The 23,547-nt window shown below is 47.3% G+C and overlaps 1 protein-coding gene across 1 annotated transcript in view; it reads right to left on the reverse strand.

Annotated features, from left to right (window-relative positions):
• Positions 1-2,436: 2,436 nt before the first annotated feature.
• Positions 2,437-23,547, reverse strand: part of CCDC69 (coiled-coil domain containing 69) — a 36,845-nt gene continuing 15,734 nt past the window's right edge. Inside the window, exons 4-9 of the mRNA XM_083181458.1 lie at positions 19,138-19,225; positions 16,258-16,331; positions 12,556-12,657; positions 9,019-9,138; positions 5,106-5,203; positions 2,437-4,417 (exon numbers count right to left, since the gene is read on the reverse strand). Of these exons, the coding sequence (XP_083037584.1) occupies positions 4,243-4,417; positions 5,106-5,203; positions 9,019-9,138; positions 12,556-12,657; positions 16,258-16,331; positions 19,138-19,225 (657 nt within the window). The 3' untranslated portion in view covers positions 2,437-4,242. The remainder of the gene's footprint in view (positions 4,418-5,105; positions 5,204-9,018; positions 9,139-12,555; positions 12,658-16,257; positions 16,332-19,137; positions 19,226-23,547) is intronic.

Here is a 23,547-nt window from a genome sequence, read left to right on the forward strand (position 1 = left end):
AGCCTTAAACTCACCAGCAGACAAATTACTATGCATTTTACCATGAGATTTAGACTGTGCTTTAATAGACAATTTCACATTAACATCAAGCATCCTAGAAAAGGTCTTAATAGATGTATTATTTGACAAGGGGTCAAACTTAGATCTAGGCAATAAATTGTGCAATTGCGCAGGGACAGGAGCAATAGATTCAGAGGCAACTGGAGGAGATTTTGAATAATGTTCACGAAGGCGTAATTGCCTATTCAGGCGATATTTCTGAAGTTGCCAATCAAAGTCATTGATAGAATTAGTTGGTACAAAAGAAAGTCCGCGACTAAGAACCTTGGATTCAGCAACGGTTAACCTGTGGGAGGAAAGATTAAAGACTATCGTGGTGTCCTGTTCAAGGGCGGCCTGCCTGGCCTTCTTCGCTCTGAACTTTTTGCCTCCGCGTCTCGACCGGTGTCGTTTTCGCGGAGGAGCTGTTTGCGGGTAAGAACCCCTAAAGGGGCAGATGGACCAGGATGGGAGGAACCACTATATTGATCATAACTGCCATCAGAGTCATTTGTTGTATAATGATCCCCGGAACGCACTGGGCGTCTGTTGTACTGACGGGAACCAGACCTTCTCTGACGACCTCGGGACAGAAACTAATAAATACATAAGCAACGAATAACAGCAGCCAGTGATAATAATACTTTTCTCAATTTCGAACTTTGTATTTTTATGTGTTGAAAACGGATGCATAGTAATACCCATTTTAAACCAAAATCCTGGCTCTGACCTGGTATTTGGAACATGGTTCCAAATACCAGATCGGATCCGGGATTTGCAACGTTTACAATGCGGTGCCGGCCCGCAGTGTAAACGGGTTTGATACTTGGAGATGACCTCATCTCCAAGCGCCGAGACCACCGATCGCCGTGCTGCTGGGTAAACTGCTACGCTGCCCCAATCGACGAGGTGAATGTATGCCGCACACAGGCATCCATTCACCTCCTCCCTGCCTCCGCTGCTGTCTGCAAAGTACGGCAGTGGAGGCTGTGTGCACCCCCCCGCCCAACCTCCATGTTGACTGCAGGACGCTGTGGTCCGGAGGTCGGGCTTCCCCATTGCTGTAAACAGGAGCGGGGTTGGATGACCCGGCATACCAGTTTACACTGCCCTATTTAAATGGACACGGGTTAACCCCTTTTACATCGCTGCTGACCCCGGTCCACGAGGAAAAAAACAGTGTTTTTGCGGTGGTGTGAAAGGGTATTAGTGTACCCCCATATGTACAACGCCTGACCAAACTGTAAGGTCCAAAAATAACATTATGTGTATATATATTTTTGCTTTCTCCCACAACTGCACACAGGAAGGGAAACTTAGTAAGAATACGAAAAATCGTATTCTTAATACGAATGCATAGGGCTGTTTTAGCCATATGCAAATTTATCCCCCCCCCCCCCCCCCCCCTCACAAAGCCGGTCCTGGTTGTAAGTAGTTATTTTACAACCATATAACCCTATTTGAATAGGGTTCCCTTATTTTTTACAACCAGCACCAGGTCCAAGGGCCGGTCCTGGTTCCCAAAATATGGGGGGCCAAATGACTAGGCGTCCCCCGTATTTTAAGAACCAGCACCAGGCCCAACCAGCCAACAAATTAATGCCACAGCCGGGGGGAGACTTTTTATACAAGCATTCATCCCTCTGACCGGTCAGCTTGGGCAGGGGTCCTGGGGAAGTGGGGACCCCCCCAAATAAGGGGTCTCGCCCTCAAGAACTTACCTGCCCATGCTAAAGCCTGGGGCTGTCCTCGATGCAACTGGGCGGTGTCCCCAAGCTGACCGGTCAGGGGGTTAATGCTTTGGCCGGGGGGACATGTAAAAAAAGTCTCCCCCCGGCTGTGCCATTAATCTGCTGGATGGTTGGGCCTGGTGCTGGTTCTTAAAATACGGGGGACCCCAAGCCATTTTGTCCCACGTATTTTGGGAACCAGGACCGGCCCTTGGACCTGGTGCTGGTTGTAAAAAAATAAGGGAAGCCCTATTCAAATTGTTCCCTGATGCAAGGCATGCTGGGATGTGTAGTTTCACAACAGCTGAAGGGCCAGAGTTTGGACATGCCTGGCCTAGCATAATATCTACATATCATCTACATGCATTTCAAAATGGTGCCACTGGCATCTGCACTTCTGAAGAGATTATTAAACGCAGCCTAACCATTCCGAATGCCTCAGTGGTGTCTCCCTATGGCTGCACAGGCTGCATTCTATAGCCACAAAATGGCTGCCTCAAGTACATATTTGTGACTGGTGTTTACATGTTCGCTCGAACTGGTGTCAATCAGGCCCTGTATTACTTCTGCATCCTAAAATGGCCATTAATAGAAGAACAGACACAGTGGTGTGTGTAAAACCACGTTGGAATCACTGTGAAAAACAAATTTATAGGAACTACAGAGCTTGTGTGATGATAAAAAATATTTATTACTTATGAAATGGAGTCTAAACTGTACATCTGAAAAAGTAAAATCAGGAGGACGCTGCACATTTCAAGAGCTAAAGTGTCACTGTAAAATCTACATATAGCAGGAACATTTCCGATAAAAAAAAAACATGACACAGATTGCTGATGCAGTATCACAGGCAAAGAAAAAAGTTAAAACAAGGAACAATAATTTAAAATTTACGTTGCAGTCATCTCTGTACGGAACACAGCACCATCTGCAGGCTGTCAGTTGGTACTGCACTCAGTAAAAAAAAAAAAAAAGATTGTAATTTATTGAACACTTTGAACTGAAACATTTTCTAATTATTTATGGCCGCCCCCTATGCCGTTTTGTAATGTACTTATATAATCAGACAAAGATGACACAAAACAGATCTCAAAAAAGCATTATTAAAAAGTAAACTTACCAATAAATAAATTATTTTCTAAAAGGTGGAAAACCCCATTAATATTTTGGGAATAGAGTGAGAATAGTTAATAGGCGTAGTTAAAGTGGCAAGTCTCCGCTAATCAGTTTACTTAAATGCATACTTGCCGACTTTTGAGCTGCCCTCTCCGGGAGAGGGCAGCCAGCTCTGTTAGGCAGGGGGGCGGGGCCATATCCAGGAGTGGAAAAAGAGGCGGTTCAGGGGCGTGACCACACAGATGATGCCTTGTGAGGAGCGTGCCTACAGCGTCGCGTCATTTTAGCCCCGCCCCCCCACCGTGCAATGCCGGTATTTCAGGCATTGCACTGCGGGGGGCGGGGCTAAAATGCCACGATCGCGGCATTTTGCCTGCGAACCCCCCCATCACGGGAGCTGGGGGGCATATGCGGGAGGATTGCCACCCTTTCCGGGGGGCCGGGAGGGGGACCCGATTTCCGGGAACCTCCCGGCCATTCCGGGAGGGTAGGCCACCCTGCTTAAATGACGTCCGCTATTCCAATTACATTATTATATATTATATAATTGAATGTGCAAAGTAATAATAGCTTTGATTGAAAACCCTGTGTATTGTCACATTGATATTTAAGCAAACATAAGATCTAAGATTCGTGGGATTTGTAGTTCCACAGTAATAATAAAAAAAAACAATTTGTTTTGACTGCAGTGTAAGGAAATCTTCTATAATCTCCATACATGGGGCGAGATGTACTAAGCCAGGCACGTCCAAACTATGGCCCTCCAGCTGTTGTGAAATTACACATCCCAGCAAGCCTTGCCAGAGTATTGCCATTAGGGAATGGTAAAACTATGGCAAGGCATGCTGGGAGGTGTAGTTTTACAACAGCTGGAGGGCCACAATTTGGACATGCCTATACTAAGCCATAAAAAGTGATCAAATAGAGAGTAATAAACCATCAACCAATCAGCTCCTATCTGTCAGCTGATAGGTTGGTGGCTTATCACTCTTCATTTTATCACTTTCCAATCTTAGTGCATATGGCCCAATGTCTGGTCTTCGCAATGTGCATATAAGTCTACAAGTACAGGAAATAGAACGTGAGTATTAGACAATTTTGTGTCGTAATTCTGGTGAAAAGTAACTTTTCACATGGTGTGCAGAAAGTGATTCGCTGTTGTCAGTCATTGAAATCGGTGACAAGAAATACTCATACTCAATAATTAAATATAATAAATACACCACAACTTTAGTCTGTTTCCATGAGAGCAGGCATTGTGCCCTACTGGCAAAACAGTTGCCGTGGTATAAAACAGTATCTGAATCAGCTGTCTATGATGAGGTCCTTGGTGTAAAGTGGGCTTCCAGTCCTTGGCCTAGGTTACCAGTATGGACACTTCCTGGTTGGTGATGGGTAGTGAAAATGGCGGAGGACCGTCTCCATTCACTGCTCGGTATAAGTGCTGCTCTTTGTCACGCTGAAGCTGTTCTCTTAGCTGTTTTTCCTTTTCTAGGGCAACCTGGGTGCTCAAAAGCTCCTCAGACAAACGGCTACAACAAAATGGAAGAAGATAAATTGAGAAAATATACAGTATAAGCATTTGTGTACAGAAACACACACACACACTGTGTATACAGATGTGCCCTCATACAATGTAGCTTCAGTTGAGTCAAAAAGACCCTCTTGGCATGACAGATCCCAGTCAAAATGGCTGCACTGACCATCTGTCTCAATCAAAATGTGCATCTTCTCTGCATTATTAAAAACAAATGGAAGCGACAAAGCTACACTGCTAGATTATACTGATACATTTTATGTGGGATATCAGGGTGGCCTACCCTCCCGGAATGGCCGGGAGGGTCCTGGAAATCGTGTCCCCCTCCCGGCCCCCCAGAAAGGTGGGCAATCCTCACGGATTATGCCTCACCCTCCAGATCTCCCCTGCAGCTGCCCGGCCGCATCAATGAATTGCCGCGATTCGCAGCTATTCACGGGGAGGGGTGGGGCTAAATAGGCAAATAGTGCCTTTTAGCCCCGTCCCTCCACGAGGCCCCACAAATCGGGGTTATTTGCCATGCTGGGGGCAGGGCTTGATGACGTCTACATCAGGCCCCCGCCCCCACGCGTGATGCTGACAGACTCCTCCAGAGAGGAGAATTTAAAAGTAGGCAAGTATGCTTTATATCTGTGCGCAAATCAGTCTGGACCTATATACTGTATATTCAGCAATGTACGTACACTGTCCGCATGGCCTGGTTCTGCGTCTGTACTCTCAAGGCCTCAGTCTCCTGCTGCAGAGTCCTCACTTTCTCCTCTAAGATCACATTTCTGTCCATCTGCCAGAGGGGGAGAAAGAAGGAAACGATGATGAAATTAGATGGGATATAACATAGCGTAAAGCTGGGTACACACAGGGCCGGCTCCAGGCCTCCTAGCGCCCTGACTGAAATGTTGAAGCCCCCCAGGGTTTTGGGCTGCAGCTGTGCAGTTGGCAGTCCGGGACGGATACAGGGGGTCCGGGCAGCATGAAGCGTGGGGGCTGTGGGTGCAGCGGCAGAGCAGGCAGTCCGCAGTGTCTGGGAAGCGCTGAGTGAGCGGACAGCGACAGCTGGCAGCTGACTGGCTGAGATTGCTCTCTCTCTCTCAGCCTCGGCTGAATGGATTAAATTCTCCCGATCAGCCGGTCGGTATATTTCCAGCCATGACCACATAAGGCGGTAGCAGTGAGGTAAGCGGCTCCTCTGTGGAGATCAGGAGGATGGCTAATAGGGTTCTCCATTTTATTTAAAGTGGCAATCATTTACATGGCAAAATCAACCTGATTTTGCCACGTAAATGATTGCCACTTTAAAAAAACAAGGAAAACATCTCCCAAAATCTCTCAACTTTCTGATTCTCGCGCCCAATTACATTTGGCCCTATACCTTCAAACTGGGACGCTCATGGATTACACAGGATCTGCGGCCGATTAGATCCATCTGAAGTGAAGGCTTCCCTCAGCCAGCCACAAAACCTGTGTAATTCATGTAACGCTGCAGACGTGTGGCCGGTACAACCCATCAGATGAATAATCCTCCAGCTGATCCATTGCTGTATAACAAACTGCTCACGGCACCTTATTTTTTTTTATATAAAACAAATAATTGCTCAGAGCTGTTGTCAGTGTGATCAAGTCCACATCAATGGCATCAATTACATCCTGAGAGGGAACCTTAGTACAGGCATGTCCAAAGTCAGGCCCGGGGGCCAATTGCGGACCGCGCTGTCATTTCAAGCGGCCCGCAGCCTCCAGATTTAAGCAGGCAGAGCATCAGATGTGGGAAGTACAGCACAGGACACTAAAGGTGGGGTCCAGGCGAGCGCGCCTTTACCTTGCTGTCTGCTGCAGTGAGGAGGTGCCGGCCGCCACAGTCAGATGTGTTTGGCGTCCTACACCTGCTGCTGCAATCGAATATCACCCTACTCCACAATCACAGTGACAGCAGTGGGGGGAAGCTTGCTCCCGTAACATGCAGAGCGGAGGAGGGCAGCTGCGGGAGCCCAAGCATCTCCTGTCCTTGCAGTGCCTGCTTTGCCTCTCCTTCCTCTGGCTCACACAAGGGGCTGGTAAACATACAGAGAAGGGAGGGGGCAGAGTCGGGGACATACAGTAAAGAAGGTTCAGGCTGGGGGACATACAGTGAATGGAGGCAGTGATGGCCATTCAGAGAAGGGGGAGCAGGGGCAGGCTGGGGGACATACAGTGAATGGGGGCAAAGTGGGGTACATAGTGAATGGGGGCCATACAGTGAATGGGAGTCATACAGTGGAGGGTCAGGCTTGGGGACATACAATGAATGGAGGCACTGATGGACATTAAGAGAAGGGGGGCAGGCTGGGGGACAGAGTGAATGGGTGCAGAGTGGGGAACATACAGTGAATGGGGGACATACAGTGAAGGAGGGGCAGGCTGAGGGACATACAGTGAATGGGGGCAGGCTGGGGGAAATACAGTGAAGGGGCAGGCTGGGGGACATAGAATGAATGGGGGCAGAGTGGGGGACCATTCTGATGTGATTAATGATTCAAAGAATGTCAGGCTGAATGGTCGGCCCCCACACATTTACACTTCACCAAATCTGGCCCTCGTCGCAAAAAGTTTGGACACCCCTGCCCTAGTAGCTTTGTAACTATAAATGGCCAGTAATTAAAGGTTTCTATAGTATGAACTGCTGCAGATTGCAGCTTTTAACAGCAATCATCCAAAGCTCACAGACGTGGATGCAGTTGCTGGCCTACTGCGTCAGTATCAGGCAGCGAGACTTTCTGCTAATGCTGCAACCAATGGAATTTGGCCCTTATTCTGATTGAGTCGGACGGCTGCGTGTTCGGTCGGACGACCGATGTATTGTGTTTGCGCATGTGCAGAGGCATTTCTGCGCATGTGCGAATGCTGCGCACGTGCGAATACGGCGTGAGTTCCGTACAGAAAATGATCTGTCGGAACAATCCGAGCAGGGGGTGGAGAGGGGCATGAAGGGCTGTTTGGGCTCATTACCATAAGCATACGCCCCGTGTTTCATGGGCGTTCCCATGAAAATGCCGGGCGTACATATGGTAATGCGGCCGTGATGCACGTGTGGGGGGCGGACAGCTGATATAGCCGGATGCCAGCTGCCCGCCCATATCCCTGCGTTCGCACGGAGAAATGTCTGAGTGGTCTGGAGCACTAGGAGCTGTCTGACCGCTCGGTCCATCATTCGATGGTCGGCGACCATCGGAGGATGGGGGAGGTTCCCACAGATGGGAGTTGATCACATGACACATCAACTCACAGTCCGTTCGCTCGGCGTCTTACCGCATTCGGACGGTGTGAGCGATCCGTATGGTAGGCGAGGCTAAGAACACTCGGTGGCCATAAGAAAATATGCATCCGTCCGAGTCAACTAGAATAAGGGCCATTGTGCAGACAGTAACCGGCTGCGGCTTTAATCTGCTTCTCTGCATATTAAGATGCACAATCAGACGCACATCAGTCACACACCAGCAATAGCAGCAGTTGCTGGTCATAGCACGTATGTATCTGGCGACCCAATCCCTGTTAGATCTTAGGAATGCCCACCAATGGTCTCCCCCCCCTCTTCTAAAGTCATATTGAGTCACCAGGCGGTAAATCATTGGGACACACATGTAGCATGTCTAATGCCACAACCGTATCCCCCTGTGATTCAGGCCATCGGTGACAAAAGCAAGCACAACTAGTGGCCTGATTCGGACCCACTCACCGCACTGTGAATTCAACAGCTGACATCATCAGTGGCATCCTTCTCCCCATGGCCTTGGCAGCGCCGAGTGAGTCCTGGCTTACTTTGCACTGCGAGCAGGGAGAAAATCATCAGATGGTGAATGATTTCCCCCCTGTGTGCATGGCTGCGTACGCGTTTGTAGCCATGCACAGGAGCAGAGGAGTGTGCGTTCGGTGATGTAGCGTTTACCAGCTCCCTGCAGCTCAGCGATAAGGTCTGAATCCCTCCATAGCTGTGAATGAACCATTGGCTGCTCTGTAGCGCGCTGCCCTGTCTGATCACTGTCATGTAGCAGTCAGCAATTAGACCAAGGTGGCACACAGTAATTATAATTGGACCTGAGAGTTATAAGGACAGCTATCGTAATCCTGTACAACTGACAACGTTCCTGGTTTGGATGCGGGTACAATGCCACGCTGCAGTGATCTTACTTCAGTGAGAGAACTTTGTGGCCCCGTAAGTGACTAGAGACGTCTACCGAAGCTAACCCAACATGCTCAGCAACTGCGTATTCCATCACAACTGTGATGGAGATGCAGATGAAAGGAACATAGACTCCCTATATCAGCGAATCGGCCCTGTATCTGTTCACGCGCGCACACACGCACCGCGCATGTGGAGAGAGGGGAATAGCAGTGTGTGATGCCCCCCTCTCTCCTGGACCTCAGCGTGAGTCGCCGGACCCGCCGCGAGTCCACCTGTGTATGTGTCCAACTCAATTTTTGCAGGGACCACAATCTGTAACATACATAGGTACAAACGGTGGAATATTTCCCAGTCCGTCTGTTTGCTGGTAATACCGTAATACCATAGGTACAGTATATAAAGTATTGGTACCGGATCCTTCCGTAGTGCCCAGTCCTCACCGTGTCTTTCTGGATGAGCAGCCTCTTGTCTTGTTCTTGTATCAGCTCGTTCTTCATCTCTATTACAAAGTGCAAGCTCTGCAGCTCCTGCTCCCAGAACTGACCCGGGCTCCCATAGTCCTAGGAACATATCAGAGTTACATTACTAATCACTAATGAAGGGATATTGTTATTAGGTCAACATGCATTGGGTCAACCACTGATGGAGGACAGGCCTTTGGTCGAAACTTGAAATAGGTCGACATGGCTAAGTTCCACAGGGACGGAAGGTTGACAGTGAAAAGGTCGACGTGAGTTTTTTCTGTTTTAGTGAACCGACATGTGCCGACAGGCGGTATTTCGTGCCCTACGTCGTGGTAAGAGAATAAAATAGTGCCTGAAGCATGGTGAGCACAGCGAGCTCTTAGTCGACATGGACCCTGTCTAGGTCAACATCTGGGACAAAAAAAAAAGTTTAAAACTCATGTTGACCTTTATCTTTGGACTGTCGGCCTTCCCATTGTCAGCAATGCTTGTGTAGACTTTACAACACTGTTGACCTTAACTATGTCGACCTACAGATGGAGCCACTGCCATCCTTGGTGGTGCCAGCCAGATCCCTTTCACTGGCCAGCGCCGGCGATAGGGACTGGGACGCGCGTGCATCTCACACGCACGCGCGTCCCAGCATTGCGGCTGCTGGGCAGCGTCTCCCTGCCCTTCTCCGCTTCAGGGAGACACTGCCCAGTTCAAGGGGGGAGGGGGGGGGTAATATATTATTTACAGTGAGAATTTGAAAATGAAAGCAAATATCTGATTGGTTGCTATGGGTTATAGTGGCATACCTCCCAGCATGACCCATTCCAGGAGGGATGGAATACTCTATCCCTGGACTTCCTTGTCAGTGGCAGTTGCAGACGTGGGACTGCACCACTGTCCAAAATTAGGAGGAGCCACACCTGCCGGTGTCCTGGACTGTAGTGTTTGGGGTGGCAGTTGCTGGGGCTCCCCTATCTGAATTTTGGACTGTGCTGCAGCCTCACCTCTGCAACTGCCACTGGCATGGAAGTCCAGGAACAGAGCATCTTGTCCCTCCTGGAATGGGTCATGTTGGGAGGTATGCAGTAGTAAATACTTGTGCGCAATGAATTGGATTATTAAATAAGCCATGGTCCGAATTCTATGTCGCAGGCAACAATGGTGATCACAAAGTCATTTCGCAAAGTGGGCGTTATCGATCTGACTCAGACGCATGCTGGTATGGCGGGGTGAGGGGCTAATACTACCATTTGCATATACTCGCAGCTGCATCCATCTCGGAATAAGACCCCGTAACGTGTTTGTGACAATAGACCCCGTGACAGCAGCTATTATCATTCTGACCAGAAACCCAATTGACCTTGATTTAGATTTGTGCTGTTAGATTGTCTTGTGGGGCAAATACGAGTCTATTGTGGAAACTTCATACTGCGGAAAAATGTCATCAGTACCCAAAGGCTTGACATGGAAACACAATAAGCGCTACACAGAGCAGAGCGTATAAAAGACGGCCCTGGTATTTATAGCCCTTTCTTCCCTGAGATTACAGGCCTGCCCCTTTAAAGCTCTGCCAGCACGATTACGCTGCGGACTGGAATGTACAAACACACCTAACTGTAGACAGATTATCAAAGGAACAGGATTACAACGCTGTGCTGGAAAATAACTGCGCGAGTAACAGACTGTAAAGGAGTAAACAGGACCTGGATTTAGCTTGGCCATTGGAAAAGTTCTAATTTTGGAGCATTTAAATGGGTGCATACATGATACATGTGAATTGCTTTACAGAGATTGCGCAGAAAGCTTTGTATGTGATACTGCAACCACTATTGATGGTGATACTGCAGCCAGCCACCGATAGTAACAAAGACTGTGATGGATGACCATTGATAGCTTTCCCTATCGATGGTCATCCATTTGCTTTGATGACTGACCCGTGGGCCAATCAGAATGTGGGGACGGGGCTTCAGGGATGTTTCAAGGGCGGATCAATGCTCCGTTTCCCAGTACCGTAAAAAAAAAAAAAAAACCAGAAACAAAACATCGGTTTTGCTGTGCCATCGATGGAGGGAAACAATCTTCTTCTCCCTTATCGATGGTAAAAATATTCGACCGGCCAGCAGTCGCGGTACGGAATTCTGCGGGCCTGGCTGAGGGGAGTTGCACTAGGTCGGGGCAGGCATGCTGAGACATCTGCCCCCCCCCCCCCCCCCCCGGCCAAGGGAAGGGGATGGTGCAGGGCGGGTTGTGCTGGCTGGGAGTACCGTTTGTTTTTGGGGAACGTTGCAGCCATTCTAGGACAGCAGACCGGTATAGTCTACAGTAGCGGCAGCCATTTTTGGAGTGGGAACAATATCCATGAGAATGCAACCCATCGATTTACAAGAAATGAATGACTATTACCCAGAAAGCCTGTGACTTGGGTATTCCAGGCTTTTCAAGAATTTGGAATGCTGTGCATAAAAACTATCAAACCACATTTGCAAATGACTCTGGGGGCAGATGTACGAAGAAGCAGTGATAAGAGTGCAGGTGGAGACATTACCCATGGCAACCAATCAGTTTTGAGGTAATATTTATCAAGTTCATTCTATAAAATGATCGGCAGATTCTCCACTCTTATCACTGCATCATACATCTACCCCCTCTGTCTGTCCATGCGCTCTCTGCCTACATGAAATTCTTTAGGAGACCTCCTCACAGCGAAAACCATTTGATGTTTATTTTTATGTGTATGCGAAAATCACCTAACAGCTGCAATAACTTACTTATTTCCTTTCTGGATTTCCCTAAATTATTGGAATTCCAGATAAAGAGCCAGATGCACTAAGCTTCAAAAGGGATAAAATGGAGAGTGATAAACAGCCAGCCAATCAGCTCCTACCTGCCATGTCACAGACTGTGTTTGAAAAATGTCAGGCAGGAGCTGATTGGTTGGTTGTTTATCATTCTCCATTTTATCCCTTTTGAAGCTTAGTGCATCTGGCCCAATGAGTCTATAATTCCTGGGGAACTCATAGGCTGAATATTACCTCAGCCCACAACATGGCTGCCTGCACTGCATGTTTGTATGGACATTAAAACCTTTTGGTTCCCTGATTCTAATATTTTTTTGTAATAGCTTTATTACTTCTATTCTGGGCCAGATGCACTAAGCTTCAAAAGTGATAAAATGGAGAGTGATAAACAACCAACCAATCAGCTCCTGCCTGACATTTTTCAAACACAGCCTGTGACATGGCAGGTAGGAGCTGATTGGCTGCCTGTTTATCACCCTCCATTTTATCACTTTTGAAGCTTACTGCATCTGGCCCTCTGTATTTTTATTATTTAGGTAAAAGTTGCCTATTTTTATTGCATCCAGATATAACAAATACTGTATGAGCAGAGCTATTATTAGTCATCAAAGACAACATAAAAAGACATTGATGATAAACTAAGGTAATCAACAAACCAAAATAATCTGTTTATACAGTTCGTGAATATAAAATACAGACCAGCATATGATCCAGGTATTACCTGTACATGTCTTTTGTAGTCTTGATTCAAGACAGAGTCCTCGACGCGTTTCATTTTTTCTCGGAAAGAAGCCAACTGGGCATTTAATCCAGCGACTGTTTCCTACAAGAAGATGATTTGTGAAGTGCCCATAAAGAAACATGAAACTAAATCAGCAACAGTGCCAAAAAAGTACATTGTGATACATTCTAGCACACGTAAGGGTAAATTGACTAAAGCTTAAAAAAATTAATAAAAAAGAGGTGATTTTGCCCATATCAACCAATCAGATTTTGTCTATAGTTTCCTAGGATGATATAGAGCAGGGGTTCTCAAACTCGGTTCTCAGGACCCCACACAGTTCACATTTGAAAAGATCCACAGGTGGAGTTAATTATTTCACTATTGATTCTGGGCCATATGTATCAAGCTTCAAAAGTGATAAAATGGAGAGTGATATATAACCAGCCAATCAGCTCCTACCTGTCATGTCACAGGCTGGGTTTGAAAAAGGGCAGCCAGCCAATCAGCTCCTTCCTGCCCTTTTTCAAACACAGTCTGTGACATGACAGGTAGGAGCTGATTGGCTGGTTGTTTATCGCTCTCCATTTTAACACTTTTGAAGCTTGATACATCTGGCCCTCTGTGAGGAGACCTGCAAAGCATGCACAGTGTAGGGTTCTGAGGACCGAGTTTGAGAACCTGTGCAATAGAGAAATGACAGACAGAAGCTGATTGGTTGCAATGGACTTCTTTTCATTTTTGGAAGCTTTAGTAAATTTACACCTTGGCCTCTAATAGGGATGCCAATCCTGGGGGTTCAGGATTGAAAAATGCACAATCTCTGGATTCCAAGGATACCTGGGATTGAGCCACCATAATATATATGAAAAACAGCCGTGCAGCACGTTTACCTTGCATGGGCTGGTTGGTGGTTAGTGCGGTGAAGGAGAGATGCGTCGGCGAAGAGGTGCAGTGTGGTGGCCAACAGAGAGGTTCTGCGGGTGGTGCAGCAGCGGCGGAAAGGTGCGGTGGGTGGTAGGAAAAGGAGGGAGTGGAGCAGTGGCAGGCTGACCTCTGACATCACGTCATGCGCAGAGCTGCACAGCCTGGACGGAAGCAGCCGGGCACCGTCTGAGTGGGCACTCAAATACTGAAGGGCATTAGATTGCGCACGTGCATGCTAATCTTGGAATCCCGGGATTGATTTAAATGATGTGGATTTTAATGCCAAATCCTGGGATCCCACTGATCCCGATACCACCCTAGCCTCTACCAGTTACCAGTTCGAGTCACCACTATTTTAGGGTGATCTATACGGATCTGTTGGACCAGCTTGTTAGGCTTCGCAGGTTATATGAATGGTCCTCTAAGCTTCACAAGGACCATGCATTACCTTAAGCACTATAATAGGTTAAAAAGAGAATGCTATCTAATAATATCAGCAAGTGTTACTACTGTAGGTATAACACCCAAATATGATAAGAGCAGGAATAAGTTGACGACCACAGGATAAGCTTGGAGGAATAGACAGGGTTCTAGAGTAACCTACTACAAGCCTTCTGTATGTTCTAAATTGGTACAGTAAATTCATTCTAAAAGCTAGCTGTGGTATTTATTGTAGACTGCAGCAGAGTACCAAAAGCTGTGCTCTATGGGCCTGATTCAGTGATATAAGTAAAAGATGTTTTACACACATTACCAATGATGGTTAAGCTGGGCATCCCCTCCAACTGTAACGTTTTAGCCGGTATAGTACCGGTTTTTAACAGTCTGTACCAGCTAAAATAAACTGTACAATTTCCGATTGTACCGTTTTTTTTTTAAATCAGTTCTGGCTGACTAAGGGACTCTAGGAGATGTAGTTCATAACATTGCCGACTGCTCCCCAGGGAGTGTGGGGGAGTGGCTGGCCAGGAATACATCTCCCAGGGTGCAAGGCAGAGGGACGTGGCAGGCCCGCCTCCCCCTGCTCAGGGAGAGACTCTGGTTGGGGGATGTCACGGCTGTGGGGAGAATACAAGTTCCGGCATACTGTGTGAGCCCAATCAGTAGTGCCAGTGACTGAATTTGTATTTCTCTCCCCACACCGCACCCATTCGCTACAGCACAAGCTGCCGGGATCAAAGAGTGAGCGGCCTGATGTGCCGCAGCATGGAGAACCCGGCAGCTGATGTGCCGCAGCATGGAGAACCCGGCAGTGGGGAGTAACAGCGGCTGATCTTCTGGCCAGACCCCGCACTGCCGACGGGACTGACTGTTCCAGGTTGGGACAGCCAGCAAAGTATTTATTTTAAAATGGTATGCTTAAAGAAATTGGGATATGTAGTGGAAAGTAAAAAGGCCAAGACCACTCCCCCTTTACAAATGGCCACACCCCTCTGTACCAATTTTTGCGTTGGAAATGTTGGAGGGTATGGCAGAGGCGCAGAACTAGCCCTGTGTTCTCGCATGCAAATCTCGGCAGGACTTTCCAAAGGCATCAATGACATCCATGCGATGATCAGTGCGAAGTTTCTTTGTGTAAAATTAGTTAAAGGAGTTAATTTTTTTTTTTTTTAAACTGAGTGGGGTCCCCCCTCCGAAGCATAACCAGCTCAGTGCACTCTGAGCCGGTCCGGAATCTAAATATACAGGGAAAAATTTGTGCGAGGCCTGCAAATAAAGAACCAGCAGCGGCTCATGGATCAGTCGTGGTTTAGAAAACATGGGGGTAAAAGTACGTAGCGGTCTTCAAAATTTAAAAAAATGGAGTATTGCATTTTACTTGTGGAACTACAGGTCCCAACAAGACTCCCCCGCATATTGATACTTAGAGAACCAGTATGCAGGTCATTAAAGGGCTCACTGATACCTCTAGCCCCACCAGTAAAACAAATATTACAAGACAGTACACACACCATAAAATTACAGCTTTATTACACACTCTTGCACATTCCACTCACATACATACTGACACATACTTACCTACATCCCTGGTAGACATTCACATTCGCTTCTTGGAAATCCATAGGTAACCTGTAATGAAAAAAATAAACATACTCACCTAATCCTGTGTAAATCGGTCCTCTTTGGTCCATGTAGGTATCCCAGTGGTTAAAAATCAAAAACAAAACTGGCAATCAAGATCCAGCGACAAAAGGAAATCCATGTGTAAACACATGGATTCCCTTCCGCAAATGGCAGGTCTCCAATGTGACATTTGTCACTTTGGGACCTGCCAGCCAATCAAGGATCACCACAGCTTTCCTGTGCGGTCAGTCAAGTGGAGCCCATACGCTTCTACGGGGAAAATTTCCCATAGAAGTCTATGGGTAGGAACTGGTAGATAACCGCAAACAAGGTTTCTGCCCTATACAGAATGCCCCGCACAATTATGCCCCTTGTGCCAAATTATGCCTCACATATTAATGCCCCACTACCTGCTCATTGTCAGGGGTCTCATGACTCCATTTCAACAGTATCCCATGCGGATTGCCAGACCGAACGGAATACGGTCTGAAACAGCCGGGATGCATGCATGTGCGAATGGGACGCAGGCGCAGACTCCGAATATAGGCCAACTGCATACAGCATCGACCCTACATCCTCCTGTGAATCAGGCGAAAAGTCTTATAATATCTCAACTACATAATGTATAAGTTAAGAAGCACAAATGGGTTAAAGTCCCACCACACGCAGCGGAAGTAAGATACTAAGAGGAGTAAAAAAAAAGAAGCAAACCTGGAGGGAAGTGGTTAATCTTTGGTAGGTTTCTGTGAGAGAAGCGATTTGCTGGCTGTGACTTTCCTGTAACTCTGCAGGAAGAGAAAACGGATCGTCAGATAAGAGCACACAATCTGCCAGTAATGACATGTATATCTATCTATATATATATCCATCTATCTATCTATCTATCTAGTCTGTTACCCTTGTCCAGGTAATGGGCTTCACACGCGCCGATTTCAGGGCATTTTCTAAGCAAGCTCACTAGATCTAGTTTAGAGAATGCCCCTACATCGCTCCGTGTGTAGGGGCCACAGTGATAGTGATGCGTGGCCCTTCGCGACGCTATTGCCCGGCATTATTACTGTGCATGCTGGATAAATCTAGTTAGACCGCCGGTCGGGGCCAGTGTTCTCACCAAGAGAAGAACACTGGCCCTGACAGATGGCTCAGCACACAGCGCTGAAACATTGCTCTGCGGCGCTGTAAGCTGGGTGATCTAGCATCGCTCAGCAGAGTCACCACGTGTGTGGGCCCCTTTAGAGTTATGTCCCTTTCAGAAATAGGCCTCAGCATATACACAGCTCCAACCCGGATGCCAGCTCAGAGAACCCATTACATGCTGTACCGCAAACTTGGGTCCATAGGTCGAACTGGGTGTGAATTATTAGGTCGACAAGCAGGACACATGAAAAGGGTCGACATAGGCAAGATATCGACACAAGCAAAAGGTTCGCTGGGAAAATCTCGACACAGGAAAAGGTCGACACAAGTAGGGGGTGTTAAGTCTGCAGGCCTAGCATGGACGAGCCTTCCACCTAGCTAGCAGTAGGTATCTAGAATACCACCCTGCAGCCAGGATCTCTGTTGCACTGCTGGCCCAGTGCCCTTTAGATAGGCACCCTGCAGTCTGAGCATCCTGAGGACACTCTGGACAGTGCTGCACTTGCGGATACTTTAGGCTCCACCCTTTTGTAACATCATTGGTCAGGGGCTTGGTAATGTCATGGCCGTCACAGGGCGCAGTGCAGCCCTTCATGGCTCCGCCCACCCCTCTTTGGAGCTACAGGAAACAGAAGTTGGACTTCCAACAGGTGAAAAAATGGCTAATGAGTTCTACCTCCACTCCTATCCTATCTACTTTGTGGTTCTTCTCCAAGCTCAAGTTGATAGAAGAAGTGATAACGTGGCCAGCAGCCAATCAGCTCCTTTCACTTTCCAAACCCAGCCTGTAACTTGACAGTTAGTAGCTGATTGGCCGGTGGTAAAGTACCAACCACTTTACCACTTCACCGAGCGTAATACATTTCCCCCTTAGTCATAGGTTACAAACTGTGTTTAATGCTGTGAAAAGTCTGGATCATTTTATGCTGAAGCCGGTTTGTAATATCATGCATTGGTTAACTCTGTGCCAGCTTTCTAATTCCGGGCCGGATAGGAGTAATACAAAGGAACCTTTCTCCTGCATTTCAGTATTTAGTGTGAAATACAATTGGCAGCTAGTGTTATGGAACAGGAATTGTGCTTCGTAGTGGTGAGTCTGCAAAGTGCAAGTGTCCTGCTATGTGACACAACTGGGCTGTCATATTGTATTGTGTGTATTTAGACAAAAGGTTATGTGTTCGAAGTCACATAGCGGGCTAGGTGGTATCATTTGTGTTATTTTCCACCCTTGGTATGATATATACTCTATGTATGCTTATAGATCAGTCTCCTATCGCACACATACTCATAATATATACCATTTGCAGCAGCGTTCACACCAATGAACTTATATGGAATGCAGGTGTGTGCATAGGACACATCTGTGCACATATATTTTTTGCCTCTCTGAACATACGCCGCATCGGATGAGGCTGCTTTTCTGTCTAGCCGGGTGGCAGTCTGCTGGCTCCCTGTTCTCATGATGATTGATGGCAGACATCACCATGAGGTGGGACTAAAGTCCAGCGGCAACATGGGTGGGGCTAAGTTCATGAGCAAGGCTTACAGCTGGCACTGCTAAGAAATTATCTGGCTACTACAGACTGCATCAGCGGCAGCCTGTAGAAGCCAATAAGGTTCTCTGCCATTGCAATCTGGACTGGCAAATCCTGAGGGGTAAAGTACCGCCTGCTGGGGACGCTTGTCTGGCTGGGATTAGCAGGGAGCGCTGCCATTGCATAGGCAGTCCCTGCATGTGACAGATTACGCCACTGTGCCACATACATCTCGACAAAGGTCTCTCCTAGTGAGTGCTCTCCGTCTACATGTGCTGTGTGAGAGAAGAAAAACTGTCCCTTCTGGTGATTACTGCCAGACCCCCCACAGCATTTCCAGCCTGCTGCTGATGAGCTGTGGCTCTCCCTAAGCCAATTCCACTGGGCGTGTGCGAGAATTCACTAGGCACGCAAGATCTCTGGTGCAGCCTGGAGCGGGCTAGTGCCACAGCCAGGGACAGCGCCGTCCCTGCTGTGGTGTATGTGCAACGACACCTGCAGGTGTCAAAATGGATAGCTGCAGGTGTCACAGCAGTCAGTGCCACTGACCATTCACACATTGACCCTCTATATTGTAGATAGCGGTGCCATTTATGACAGGGACACATAGCGCCCTCACTTCTCCTTCGTACATGGGGTAGAAGCGGTGTAGGCGCGGATACCGCTTCTCCCCCACAATGACAGGTAATACATCTACCCTCTAGTTCACTTTTAAGGTTCACTTTCAAAATATATCCATAAGTATAAACTCATCCATATCAAATAACTGGGAACCATAGGGGAGGTGACATATGTCCGTGATGTCACAGGTCCCCAGGAAGTGCACAGGACTCACTGCTCTGCAAACCCCTATCCCATGTCACCTATTTATTACAGATTCCGCCTACAATACGACAGAAATGTTCCGGGCTCTTGTTACCTGCACATTTCTGTTCCATATCACTTTTCATGATCGAGACCTGTTCTGAAAGACGCTTTTCTATCTCCGTTTCTGCATCTCGTCTAGCCTGCAAGACACAAGGCGTGGGAAACACATAACATACATTATTTACACTATTATTACACCAAACTATATTTGATTGCACTTTTGGCTTCATAATGAAAAAGAATCACAATCCAGGCTGCCCACCCGCATGATTACATCACAGTGCAGTGCCCGGCTAGTGATGTCACTGTACTGTTGGAGGCATGATGCAGCAATTTGCACCAGGGATCACCTCGGTCCCAGTGGCCACCAAACAAAAATAGTAAAGCATTGCCTCGTTTGCCATATATTCTGGTGCTATAGCTTACAAGCAGTGGTGTAACAATGGTTTGGGGGAGTTGGTGCTTTGGGGGCGCAGATTTATTAAAAAGTTCAATCAAACACATCATTCTAAAAATTTCACATAAAAATCGAGGTATTATATAATAATTGCATAACAAACGCTTCTGGGTTAATATTCTTGATAGCTTTGTGTGGACTGGAATGCAAAGACCCAACGCGTTTCATCTTATTCAAGACTTCATCAGGGGTACCTTACTCTTAGCGGTCGCACTGAATTCACTTATGCTTAGTAGTTCTCAGTAGAATTAATAGGATCTAATGTTATCGTATGGCATTAACTCTCCTTGGCATGGTATAGGAAGGTGAAAAAGACCTGACAAACAATCTGACCTTACAAACAACAGTCCCAGTGTATGTATGTATGTATGTATGTATGATTAAAATACCATGTGGATCAGAAGAAATCCACTATAGACCGTATGGTGTCCTATATAGGGTGCTTTGTTTAGACCAGGTATGTCCAAAGTCAGGCCCGGGGGCCATTTGCGGCCCGTGCTTTCATTTCAAGCGGCCCGCAGCTACAGCCAGAAGCGGCCAGAAGTGTCCCACATCAGATATGGGACACACAGCACTAAAGGTGGGGCCCCGGTGTGCGTGCCTTTACCTTGCTGTCTGCAGCAGTGAGGAGGTGCCGGCCGGCACAGTGAGAGGTTTTTGGCATCTTTCAGGTGAGTATGCATCCAACCCCTGCAGCTGCAATTGTATATCACCCTCCTCCACAATCACAGCTTGCTCCCCTAACATACAGAGTGGAGGAGGGCAGCAGCGGGAGCCCAAGCATCTCCTGTCCTTGCAGTTCCTGCTTTGCCTCTACGTCCTCTGGCTCACACAAGGGGATGGGAAACATACAGAGAAGGGTGGGGCAGGCAGGGGGACATACAGTCAATGGGGGCAGAGTGAGGGACATGCAGTGAAGGAGGGTCAGGCTGGGGGACATATAGTGAATGGAGGCAGTGATGGACATTCAGAGAAGGGGGGACAGGCAGGCAGACAGAGTGAATGGGTGCAGAGAGGGGAACATACAGTGAAGGAGGAGCAGGCTGGGGTATATACAGTGAATGGGGGCAGGGTGGAGGAAATACAGAGAAGGGGGTGGGCAGTCTAGGGAATATACAGTGAAGGGGCAGTCTAGGGAATATACAGTGAATGGGGGCAGAGTGGGGGACCATTCTGATGTGATTAATGATTCAAAGAATGTCAGGTTGAATGGTCGGCCCCCCACATTTTTACCTCACCAAAACTGGCCCTCGTCGCAAAAAGTTTGGACACCCCTGGTTTAGACGGATATCTCAATAGTGTGTGACCTCTTCAGTGAGGAAATGTAATAGGGTGAGAGAATCAAAAAGGTGAGAGATTTGGTATAAAATGTCTATTTTTTTTAAAGCGGCAATCAGTGTAAAATGATTGCCGCTTTAAAAAAAAACAAAAAAAAACCTGGAGATTTCATAACAAATCTCTCACTTTCTGATTCTCTCACCCTGGGCCGGATGCACTAAGCTTCAAAAGTGATAAAATGGAGAGTGATAAACAACCAGCCAATCAGCTCCTGTCATTTTTCAAACACAGTCTGTGACATGAAAGGTAGGAGCTGATTGGCTGGCTGTTTATCACTCTCCATTTTATCACTTTTGAAGCTTAGTGCATCTGGCCCCCTATTACTTCCCCCCCCTGGTGTCTCCTTCCTGCTTACAAACACTATTTGTAGAATAAAAAGGCTGAGGTAACGTTATGTAGGCCTCGTCACTGCCACAAACTGGTATAGTGACAGGAAAATCCCTCCACCTGCGTAATGTATACACGATACTCTCCCTGACCTAACCGGAGAGTACAGATTACAGTAACAATGTTTTCTTTACGCAGTCGTATTACTCATTAAACAAACATTTAGTGGATTCAAGTCTTTCCTTGGAGGCAGTGCTCCAATTAGTTTATGACAATTCTACAAAGAGCACGTCAGACCTGTTCTATATATAGCTTTCCATATCTATTCATTCATATACATAATGGGCTGCTCTATTCTCCCTCTGGTAGGTATTAGAGTCCGCTACATTGAGAGAGACGCTTATTATCTATGTACACAAAGGAAATATACAAAGTTACATACAGCAAATCTGCAGATACTGTACTGTGGGACAGTTGCATGGTTTCTACAAAAGGCCTATTAAAAGCACACTAAAGTTTCCGAACAAGGAAGCAAAGGAATAAAGGAACCCATTGAAATAAAGATTGAGGTACTGCGGTTATAAAAATATAAGTTTGACACGATAAATAGAATCAGTGGCGGATCCAGAGGGGGACTGCTGCAGGAATTCAAATAGGGCAGCCACACCAACTGCCACCCAAAAATGCTTCCAGACATCACCAGCCGGGACTCACACTCCTTATGTCGGATGGAGTGGTGTAAAGTCCACCAAGACTGGACTGTGACTCAGTGGAAACATGTTCTGCAGAGTGACGAATCACGCCAGAACGTTTCTTGCCTAACTGCATTAAGCCAACTGCTAGGTTTGGTGAAGGAGGGATAATGGCATGGGGCAGTATTTCAGGGTTTGGGCTAGGCCCGTTATCTCCAGTGAAGGCCAATCTAATACCCCTTTCACACCAGAAAATGCAGGGACTTACCCGGGAAAATGGTCCCTGGATCAAGCAGGGACATTCCTGGGTTGGTCCCTTTCACAACACCCTTGACTCTGCATTTTCTGGTGTGAGGGGGGCAGCGGCATCCAGACAGCGGGCGGCAGGGTCCTGGCCGTTTGTAGCGCTATTTGTCGGGCAGCGGGGAGGGAAGCGATGCTGGATTTGAAAACATATTAAAAAGACTGCCCAGACGCATCAGCATCCAGCCAGTCTTTTCAATACTTTTTCAAATCCAGCAATGCTTCCCTCCCCGCTGCCCAACAAATAGCGCTAAGAGCGCTCAGCTGCAGCTGCCCGAATCCCCGCAGTCTGGACCCCACCAGCTGCTGCTCGGTAAGTACCTTTCACACCAGCCAGTAACCCAGGCTGGTTGCGGGAGCAACCCTGCTAGCGAGCAGGGTTGAAATCCCGGCAAATTTTCCCAGGAATTTAGCCCGAGAACCTTTCACACCAGCGCTAGTCGCGGGTTGTTCCAGGGGCCAACCCGGAAATTTTGGCTGGTGTGAAAGGGGTATAATTGCTTCAGTGTACCATGACATTTTGAACAATTCTACGCTTCCAACTTTGTGGCAACAGTTTGTGAAAGGCCCTTTTCTATTAAACATGTCTGTTTGGGTGAGAGAACATAGTGGTCAGGAGTTGGAATACTTTTGTCCATATAGTGTGTATTCTCTGTACAGCGCTGCTTAAATTAGTGGCATTATATAAATAAACCAGAATAATCACTTATTCCTATGGAGGCTGCCTCCTCGTGAATATAGGTTACATCCACAAAACTCTGTGGAAGAAAGAAAAAAATAAAAGGAAGTAAATCTCCAATCGCATACCTCCTAACATTCCAGAGCCATAAATCAGGATGAGTTCCGGCCTAACAGTTGCCGTACACCCCAGAAAGGTTAGTGGACTAGCAGAATAGCCTCCATCAGAGGTGGTAGAGGCTAAGAGAGCAATGTAATAGACAAGGAAAACCTTACAAATAAATAAGGATCAAATAAGTTTTCAGGAAACAATATGGTTATAAAAGGGTCAGACTAGAGGAGCCAAATGGTTCCGATCTGCCATCAAATTCTATGGTTCTATAAAATATCCCCAAATGTTCTTTTTTCGAGTGAAGCACTGTTATTGGAACTAATCAGAACTCCTACCAATTAACCCTTTGCCTGGCACTGTCGCATGTGATGCGACAGTGCCGGGAGTACGATACCTGGAAAGGTTACATCACATGCGATACGATGACCCGCTGTGGGCGGTGTTTACCTGCAGCGAATATATGCGGCCTAGTGCGCAGGTCTGAATGGGCCCTTGGTTCCTCTCCCAGCACAACAAGGGAGACTGATCATTAGTCCCCCCCTCAACATCCGTATG

Source organism: Crinia signifera, chromosome 4, assembly GCF_055691185.1.
Source record: "Crinia signifera chromosome 4, ASM5569118v1, whole genome shotgun sequence".
NCBI lineage: Eukaryota > Metazoa > Chordata > Amphibia > Anura > Myobatrachidae > Crinia > Crinia signifera.